Here is an 11,300-nt window from a genome sequence, read left to right on the forward strand (position 1 = left end):
CTCGCCGCATCACTGGTAATGAGCCAGTGGAGGCTGAGCAAGTGCGCTAAAGTCACCCAAATTAAAGCTAGGTTTCCTTTAAAAATATGCTTTATAATATTAATTATGAAAACCATTTTATAAAATTCATCTTCGTAGGAGTAGTAGTTGACATAATATTTGTCAAAATAAATCCACAATATGTTTATTTCTAGTTGTTTGGTCAAAACTTTTGGTTTATGAAACACTATATTTCAGGAACCATTAGACGTACAGATGTCTACTAGCACCCAAATTAAAGCTAGTTTTCTATAATATCCTACACCGTCTATACAGCTGACATCCCAACCAATCCTAACACTATCCTCACCACGTATGCAGATGACACATATGAGCTCGCAGTTAATAATAACCCTATGATTGCATCCCAAACTCTCCAATTCCATATCACAGCCCCCTCGAAGAATGGTGTCATAAACCCATGACTTCCTGTCCCACAGTAGTCTTTAATAATGTTGATCTTACCCCTGTCGAACAGATCCGCAAGCTTGGACTACATCTGGCAAACGACTAAGCTGGAATCCTCAAACAAGACTGAAAAGACAGGAAACTTCACGTCGATTTCGGCTATTACAGCACTTACTGGACAAACGGTTTAAACTTCCAATCCATTACAAAAGACTGATCTACATGAAAATTTTAAGGCCTATCTGGACATATAAAGTTGAGCTTTGAGGCTCCACTAAACCTTCGAATTCCTCTCGTATCCAATCCTTACAATCCAAAATCCTTCGTAAAATCCTGAATGCTCCTTACTTTGTAACAAATAAAATCATATATAAAGACCTTAATGTTCCATATGTAACCGATCTACCTAACCACCCAAACCTACTAAGTTTCTAACCTTGTTTCCTCTTCCATTCCTGACAATCCTCCGAGGCGCCTGAAAAAAAGATGGCCACGAGCCACGACCTGCTAATATAATAACGTCATTATAGTGTCACCAATGGGTTGTTTCTACACGCCTTTATCACGTATAGATTAAATTTACTAAATGTATTATAATGTACAATTGTAAATAACAATTTTTAAATAAATGATTGTATTTCGCTTATTTTATAAACTTAAATGATTCGATTATCTAGGCGTGTGTACCTAGTGGTGTCAAGCTGTCCTCTAAAATTACCCGCATCACTCATTTCACGATGCCTGTTCATTATTCTCTATTCACAGTCAACAAATCCGTTTCTATTTTCATTGTTAACAAAAATGGCTCATTCGTTGAATTTATTCGAGGAATTCAATATTCATATTAATAACTAATTATTTCCTTGAATAGATTCATTAGAATAATTATGATTTAATTTTAAATTTGGCTGCTAAACTGCAATTATGTTGCTAATTGGAGTTGCTGTTCTGTTGATTATTGATAAGGTGTTATGCAAATTTAAAAAGAAAAATTATTTCTGAAATTGCATTCATATCTATTTAAACAGTTTAAAATATAAATTCTTTGTTTCAATACTTGATTACATTCTAACATTTTTTTTTTATTACTGATTATTATCGAGTATAATAGAAACAAACTTAATAGATTTTTTTTTTTTTCGGCCAATACTCCCATTGGAGTCCTATACTGCCTAACCATGGTGGGGGGTCAAAGTTCTTCATTTTGTGGGACCGCCACTCAATGAAAAAAGTCAACGTCCCAGGCCGGATTCGAACCGGCACCGCCAATAGACATCAACATTGGTAAGACTGTGTCTTAACCACTGAGCTATGGGCGGTCCAACTTAATAGATTATTACATCGACAAGTATTCACACCTTCAAGTGTATAAATATATTAATTTATATAGCATGTTAAACAAGCATTAATTTAAGTTAATTATTTTTATTTTTTTTTTTACTGTAAACTGATCTACTGCTGTGACTATTATGTCTTTAGTTCGATTTACATTGCTGTCAAGCAACAAATTCATTTAATTTCTTTAACGGATCGAACGTGGGTAGCGGATCACTGTAGAGGGTCTGAGAGAATTAATTACAGAGAAGAAATTTGTCAATTAAATAAAATAAAATTATCAAACGGAATGAAATTGTTGAATAGAAAAAAAAATTAAAATATTTATATTTAGTGTATAGACGAGTATTGATTGGAAAAGGTAGAGGAAAATAAATATTTTTTTGTCATATTACGTGAATATATAATATGACGTAATATGTAGTCATGGATTGATTCGTATGCTGTATATTTTGGCAACCCAATGTATTTAGGCAGCATTGGTAAATAAAGAAGTTCTCTCTATGTAGTTCCAAATGAACAATAACTTTTTTTTTAATATTTCGAAACAGGGGGCATTTTTTATTCCCTCTAACTATACTTGGCAGACTCATTAATTTTCACTAGTAATTATACTTTTATTAAAGTAATCAAAAAATGGGGTGAAATAACTGACTTTTTTTTTTTCCACTTCTTGTTTCATCCTCTGGATTTGCCTGTGGGTCTTCTGCATTCGAGCCGAAAATATCGTTGTCACATCAGTTATGAGGAAAAATTAACTAAAAATATACACAATCAACTATTAATTTTGTTTAACGAATTGATTTATAAAATAGGATATTCATTATATTAATATGTAAAACGATTCCCTGCTACTCACATCGACGGAACCAATGCTTACAGAATCGTGAAAAACAAAAGGTGCTTTATAAAGGACATCCAACGGGGACAGAGGCTGCCTTTCACGAACATTTCCGCCTCACTAAAGAGCAACCCATTTACCGTTCTCAACGGGAAAACCATTCAATAGTTACCTTTCTTTGTGTATTAATTATCTCATTCCATTAAAATAACAATAAAACACAAGTATAATAATTTATTACTATATTCCTCAATTTTGCGCAAATTATTTATAATGTAATGAGGTGTTAATGGTTCACAGTAGATTTAATATGAGAATATGGTCGGGGGAGCGATGAGTAATGGTCAGTAACTTTATTACTAACACAGACTTCAAATGATCCACTTTTTCTCTCAACTGTTTATTTTAAAAAACCTCTAACGTTTCGGGGCCCTTAGGCCATTCTCAAGAAGACAACCTATAAAAGAAAACCTTTCATGTTATTATTACATTATTTTCTCACACAATGTTAATGTTTTTGAAAATACCTTAATCATTGATGTCATAATTCCTAAAATTATCTCTTTTGCAGGATAATTGCCCATGTCATTTCATTAAAAATAAATATTAAAATAATATCATAACAGTTCCAAACACTATTTTTAAAATGATTATTCACTTACAAACTTAATAATTTCAACCATAAACTAAATAAACATTTCAACAAAGAGTCCTAACTTGTCTAAGGTAGGTTTTGTTGTTAATATTGTTAATGATGGTCAGATTCTCCACTCAAGTTGAGTGTTTGCGGCTTTAGCGCACTTGCTCAGCCTCCACTGGCTCATTACCAGTGATGCGGCGAGAGGGATACGCTGGGATCTCTTCAGCTCTGCTCTACCCCTCACACGTGGGGGATAGAGTGGGCTCAGGGATCCTCAGGTCGATTGTGTAAATATTGTATATATTATTTTATTATTATTTTATTTTATTTATTTTATTTTTCATACAGAGTTTGATTATGTTCATCTTGTCTATTCTTTTGTTTGTATATATTTTAAGAGAGTTTTTTTTTTATTATATTTTTTTTTCTTTTTTATTTTAGTATGTATGAGATCATTCATCACTATTACCTATTGCCCACAACTGTGTGACAGATTGTAATATCTATCAATAAATAAATCTATCAACCTAAAAAAAAAAAATATTGTTAATGAGGTTAAGGAAAGACATTTTTGAGGAATATTTTTTGTATAGCACCATATTTAATTTTTATAAACTTTACATTCTGTTGGTCTTCAGGAGTTTAAAATTAAATTTTTCCGGTAAAAGATAGGAAGAAGTTCTCATAAACTGCTTACACAGACCCTAAAAACTAAAAAAAAACCTCAAATAACAATCATGTATCCTGAATGCAAACCTTGGGGGAAGGCTCGGATAATGGAGGGGGAAAGCTGCCAAGACAGGTGAAGCCAAAAGGCGGGCTTTATTGGGCAAGTGAAAGCAAGAATCAACAGCTGTCCACTGCTAAAGAATAAAAAAGTAGATTTATTTAATATTATCCATATTTAAATATAATTTAAAAGTTCCATGTATACTTTAAAAAAATAAGAAAGCAAAGGAGGGAGATAGAGAGAGAGGGAAAGGTTAATGTTAAGTGTTTTTAATAATTAATTTTCACTATTACATTAAAAACAATTATCTCTTAGGAAGATGGTCGGGTGGGGTAAATATAATAATATTTAATATTTATTGCGAGCTCAAGTTTCGCCCCCGCAGGACTTCACCAGGGCTAAAAAAAGATACAAACGACAAAAATAATGTAACAAAGTAAGAGAATATATCACACGTAATAAAAGTAGACTATAATGACAAACAATTATTTAAAATATGTGGAATAGCGCTTATTCATACCTCTTTTCTCAGTGTGCTGGTGTACCTCAGGGTAGTATCCTTGGTCCTAACCTCTATGCAGTTTTTACAGTTGACATCCCTACACATCCTAATACTATCCTCACCACGTATGGCGATGTCAAATGTCTATTGTCAGTGAATAATGGCCCTTTCATTGTATCCCAAACCCTCCAATCACATATCACCATCCTTGAAGAATGGTGCCAAAACTGGAGGATTAAAATAAATTCGACCAAATCACATTTACCCTTCGTCGTAAACCCATGACTTTCTGCCCCCACAGTATCCTTTATTAATACCCCACGTATTCCTGTCAAACAGATTCGTTACTTACGACTACATCTGGACAAACAACTGACATGGAACCCTCATACAAGACTGAAAAGACAGGAAACTGCTCGTTGATTCCGACTATTACAACATTTACTAGAAAAACGGTCTAAACTTCTAATCCATTACAAAATACTGATCTACATGATTGTAATAAGACCAATGTGGACATAGTTGAGTTGTGGGGCTCTAATCTAATGCTTACAATCCAAAATCCTTAATGCTCCTTGCTTTGTCAGAAATCAAGTCATCCATCAGGACTTCAATGTTCCATATTTTTGCTGATTTGGCCAGAACCAGATACCAATCCTTCCATGATAGACTTCCTAACCCACTTGTTTCTAACCTGGCTTCTCGTTCATTACCTGATAATCTTCCTAAGCGTCTGAAAAGAAGATGGCTCCAGAGATCTTCTCCTCCAGGAATGTTATTGGAGTTCTTTCAATGGGAAGATTCTCCACATGTTTGTACCAAATCATTTTATAACTTAAAGCAAATTTATTGGTTATATATATATTTTTATACAGTTGTACCTCAAGGCTTTAATTCGTTATTAAGCCCTATCACACTATTTCATTGAGGATAGAACCTTTCTGACATTAAAGCCAGTTTAATTTTACACATACATGGCAAGTTTAATAAAAATTTTTTGATTATTTTTCGAGAAAATCGATTATATCTAGGTCAGTCGATTTTATCGAAGAAATTGCTGCCACATCCCGGACTATAAACCACCTTAAATATGTAATTTTCTTTTTGTTTTTGAGCTAGGCTGTACACAGACCATTTTGTGAGACTAAGTTTTTAGGACCCAGAGGACGGACCTCATAACATGTATTTCCATCGAAAATTAAAATTCCAACTTTTTGTACGATCGTAACACTTTCCCTTACTTACATATATTCATAAATAAGTAGTGAAAGTAAAAAAGACGTAGGTTTTCAATTGTAGAAGAATTATTACTTTTCTTTTTTTTTTAAATCGTTATTTAGGCCAATGACATAGAGATGTGGATACTAATTAATTTTTTTTTAACATTATCACAAGAATGTTAAAATTGATAAGGAATACTTAAAAAAACAAACTAAAAGGTAGTTTTGAAAGTGGACGAATCTTTTCCGTAAGACATTTCTAGACTTTCGAAAAGTGAAAGATCTGGCATTTATTACAGTTCCTTTCAAAGGAAAAGTAAACGAATTAAAACTTCATCCGTTCGGAATTGAAATAGCAGCTTAGAAATTTTAGTTGGCAGATTTGATCAGTAAGGTTTATAAGTATTTCTACTATATTATTGAAAATCTAAAAAGATAAAAATCCACTTTGCTTTCAATATGATCGCCTAACTGCTAACAAAAATTTTCAAAAGACAAGTGAAATTATCTTTAATACCAACATAAGCTTACCGATTTCAACCAATATGAAAAAAAAAGCCTAGTGCTGTTTCATTGGCTCGATCCACGTTTGCAAGATAGTATAATTTATTTTTTTTAAATTGCGGAGGGTAAATATCACTTTAAATATTAAAAGTATTATACTATTTGATAATAGTAGTAATAATTACTAAAGCTAAAATTTATAAAGACTTTTAAAATAAGATAAAAAATGTGTTACCGAATAGGGTTGCTTCATAAACAGCATATTTAACATTAGTAAAGAACAATTTATTGTGAAACCTATTAATGTAAATAGTCACATTATAAAAATGTTTGAATAATATTTAATGAAACTTTTGTTCTAACTTGTTTGAACAAATAAATTTCTATCAGACGATGTTCTGCCTAGTTCCGGTGTTTATCAATTCATGACGTTTGACCTAAATTAGATAAAACAATGAAACGGTGTCTACATTCGAAATTGCCATGTGAGTTTCCCAAGCCTGTTACACGTAACTGAAACCATTTCTCACGATCAGTTATATTTAGATGGCTCTGAAAATACTATTCCTTTACTATTTACACTTATGATTTATTCGTAATCACATTTTTGCTATGTACGTAATTACTAGATACACAATAATTAGCAGCATATTATGGGAAGAATTCAAAAGAAAGTCTTAGGAATAGTACTAAATAACTCTACAGTCAGCGTTATGCAAATTCATGTATAAAAACAAATAGAGATTGCACATCCCACATCAACAAACTAAAAATAATAGGCAAATGTAGACTGAATAACCTTTAAACAATGTATAATATCCTTACAGACAAGTGAGTATAGGTCATCCTCAAAGGATTTTTTTTTTACTTTCGAATAGCGATGTTTTAATGTAATATTGAAAATCGAATATTAGTGTTCATAGGCAAACATTACCACTGCTATACCAGGATAGTCTTAAATTGATAGAAAAAAAGCCTTTAAATACACACCTCAAGCATTCATTTGAAGAAAGCAATAGTTCCTAAAGAATTTCTATAAATTAAAGGTAAAAGTAAGCAATTAAAGTAGACCTTTAGTAAGGTGTTCCTTAAGAACGTTCATAAAGGTTAAGTTTCAACACTCTTTATTATTTCTTTAACAGTCCAACGTTTTATCCAATCCGGCCATCGTCAAGGACAATCTTAAACATAAATTTACACCTCACATCCAACTTTCTGTTTAGTGAGGCCTATGTTGCATTTTGATGCCTCGTAATTATGGCTGCGTCGTATAACCTAGAAACTTATATGGGCGAAAATAACTGAATTTAGTTTTTAAATATTACTGATAGCAGAATGAAAATGTTTTTTTATTTTTCAAAATTACGTATGTTCCTATCTCAATTATCAAGATAAATTCATTTTAATGTATGGATATTTAATAATTAGAATTTGTACATAAACAAATATGCTGAAATTGTGAAAACTTTCGACGAAAAATGTCAAAATTATTCAATAAATATCAGATCAGAGAAGCTTTACCAAAAAAATAGTTGCACTTATCATCAAAGTACCAAAAAAAAATCTGTACAGCTACCAGAATGTAGGGTCAGGGTTAAGTAGTTTTGTAAGGTAGTGCTTCCTCGAACAACGATTGCACAAGGAGGTGTTTTTTTTTTCAAGATTCCCAAATTAAGAGTACCCACTTCATGAGCCTGGATGGACACCAGAGGGCTACCTGAACCTATAGGGTAGACTCACAACTACGGTGAAAGAATATAGAATACCCCGCACTTCAAAACTGAGGATTTAAAAATTGGTTCTAAAAATCTTTTGATTTCGTTAAGACTAAATTATACGCTTCATAAAACTAAGAACTTAATCGATAAACCTTTAAAACTTTTAAAAATGAAAGGTGATTAGAACTGTAGGAAAACGACAGAAAGCCTAATTTTTATAAATATTTTTTTCTAAGAGAAAAGAGACCTTAAAATGTACGAGTATGGATTTAGAAAATTACAAAAAAAAGATAACTTTCTCTAGCTGAAGAAAAAAAACAACTTTACATGACAATCGAGCTGAGACCATCTGCTAATATTTAGTCTCCTACCCCACCCATGATTACATTATATAGAGAAAATAAAATTATCAACGAGCCCGACCTTGACAGGCATATGATTCTTTACACTGTATGTATTACTTCATGAATGAAAATAAAATATTTACAAATCCCTAATTTGTTTCAATTATGGCACATCGGGCAAAAAAAGTTTTGATTTTATTTAGAACCGGACGTATTCTAAAGATAGTACCGCAGACTGGAATTACTTTCTCTGCTGCAGTCTACCTATACGTTATTCCAACTGCCAATGCGTATCAAAATATGAACCAATCTTATCAATTGTAAGAGATATTTGGCCTAAAAACACAATGCAAAACATAAATATAAATATATATATTTTTTATGAAGGTTAAATTTTTAACGTAGTCCGGCCCAAAGCTCAGGTTAATGTAAAGTGTTTAATCAACCTTAATAAAAATACGTATAAGTAATTGAAACTTTAAATATTATTTATTGTTGTAAATGAAAGTACTAGTTTACAAAACAAGCTCCCGTTACAAGAACTTCAAAACTCATTTATATTGAAGCTCGTTGGACAATTTGCTTATAAGTTTTGAGCGAGCTAAAATCGAAAACTGTTATAATAATAAAAGATTTTTTAATGTTCCCCCCATTAGAGCTTGTATTCTAAACTAATACCCAAATAAACGGTGAGACCAGATTTGAATCGTAATGAAATGGGAAATTCCCTTTAACTATGTAGACTTTTTAATATTATTGTAAAATAGTTTTAAAAATGTCGGAAATAGAAAAGAAATAAGTACGTCTGCGAAATTGGTCACAGCAAAGTAAATATATTACACCAATAAAACAAAATCATTAAAAAACGTCTACCAGCCTTCCGACATCAAGAATGGGATACTTATTTTACTATACAAAAAAAAAAATTAAATAATTATAATAATAAATGAATAAAAACGATTAAAAAAAATTTTTTTTCTATAGTACAGATCTTAACGATGCAAAATAATGAAAACAAGTCAGAATGAGTGGGCGGGGTCCGTGAATTGCATAGCCGACTTATTTTCTTTTCTTTAAAATATTCAAGAACTTTTATGTCATTTTTTAAAACTTGACATATGGATGATAAAAAAAAAAAAAAACATGATAAATTATTTGCACTCCATTATGACATTTACTAAAATTTAAATTAGCTAAAAAACTCATTAGAAAAAATGAAATATAGTTAACAAGCTTTATAATAGTGTTATTGAAAAACTTCACTTAATGGATTCAGATTTCTTTTTATAAAGACTGAAAATCTTGGCCATTCTTCTAGCTTATTCAAATATAAAATTAATAAAACAATTTTCTTTACATCTAAACATTAACATACAAATCTCCAGATTAGAACTAGAACAGTAGCAAAAGGTTTGGTACATTATCAACAAGAAATATATTAATCATATACCATAAATATTGAAAATATGTGTCGACAATTGCAGGAGATTTAACAACTTTATGATTCTATTCTTTGAAATAACTTACTTAGTAACTGAATGAAGAAACTAACTAAAAAATATCAAGTATTAAATGTAACAAAGAGGAAAGCCTATTAGGACCAATAATCAATATAAAATTAGATGGAATCCGTAACATCAATAAAAATTAAACTGCAAAACAAGTTACTTGTTCATCATTGACATCATATTGAAACTTGTATTTATCATTTAGAATTGTTACATACATAAATAAATGGTAACTAAAAATTCCTCTGAGAGTTTAGCAAACTTTATACAAAATAACCATGTAAGCAATCATAAAGAATTGAAGGTTATTCTTCAAATTTAAATGAAGTATCTTTTTATAAACGTTAAATATTATCTATACTGATAAAAAATAATGTTTGATTATCTATAAAACCTGAATAACAGTTTAAAAAAATTTCATAAGATTGATCATTACAGGAGTGCACATATCAGGCTTGATGCAATTACAAGTCCATTGCAATCGAAGATATTCAGTACATAACTTTATAGATATCCGAAATTCTGATATATATTAGGAAAACGTATGAGTACAGAAATAAGTTGTAATGGTTGCTAAAATACTTTAGAAATGCAGAAATAACTTCATTATAACATGCACACCTACAATGGTTTAATCATTCAATGGCGTATAATAATTGGGAATAATCAATGCTCTTGGTACTGGGTCGACATTAATAACACCAATATTATCAGTATTTACAACTGTCACTTTTGACAAAAGGTAAACTGTTAAGACACAAGGCAGTACACGCCCAAGTAGTAATTTTTACCTTAATGATAAGCTCGATTTCCGGGACATCTCCATTTTCAACTCCGTTGTGGTTGTTTGTTTCATCAGACATTTTTCTTCACTGGCACTAAACACTAACGATTTACCGGCTTAAATAAAACAACTCGCAACTGAAACAGCATAAACCAAGTCTCAGCTCTGACTGTTGCTTTAGTAATGGCGGTTATTACCTACTCATCAGCAGTGCTACCAACACTATACATTTAACTTAAAAAATAAATGGCAATTTATAAATTCTACTATTATTTAATAATAACTGTTTAAGAAAAAACAACAAATCGAATTAACTACTAATAAATATTATTAGACAGCTAATGCTGTGTAAGAAAATTCTTTCCAATCATTGGGCTCCCCCCCTAATAATCACCAGCTGTTTCACATTAATGTAATTATTCATCTAAACATTTAATTTAATAATCAAATTTACATAAAATGTATCTGCCTTTAGTATTACTAGATTCTCTGATCTTAAAATAACTTTACACAAACCTTAGATTTCAATGTTCTTTAATACCTTGCTTTTTAATTTTTTCTTCAAATAATTTAAGATGAAGAGAAAACACAATATTCCATAATTACCTTAGAAAGTTCTTTATTTAAACTTGTAGACTTAAAACTTACATACAAAAACCCATACAGGCCTAAGCCTCACATATTTCAGGGGCAACTAAAAATAAATTTAAAAAATACTCTTTCCAAT

General features: G+C 31.0%; 1 protein-coding gene across 1 annotated transcript in view; it reads right to left on the reverse strand.

The window, feature by feature from the left end:
- Positions 1-10,757, reverse strand: part of Clic (chloride intracellular channel protein 5) — a 93,674-nt gene extending 82,917 nt beyond the window's left edge. Inside the window, exon 1 of the mRNA XM_014429104.3 lies at positions 10,581-10,757. Within this exon, the coding sequence (XP_014284590.1) occupies positions 10,581-10,652 (72 nt within the window). The 5' untranslated portion in view covers positions 10,653-10,757. The remainder of the gene's footprint in view (positions 1-10,580) is intronic.
- Positions 10,758-11,300: the final 543 nt, after the last annotated feature.

Source organism: Halyomorpha halys, unplaced genomic scaffold (assembly GCF_000696795.3).
Source record: "Halyomorpha halys isolate HHAL.00 unplaced genomic scaffold, Hhal_1.1 Scaffold765.1, whole genome shotgun sequence".
Lineage (NCBI taxonomy): Eukaryota > Metazoa > Arthropoda > Insecta > Hemiptera > Pentatomidae > Halyomorpha > Halyomorpha halys.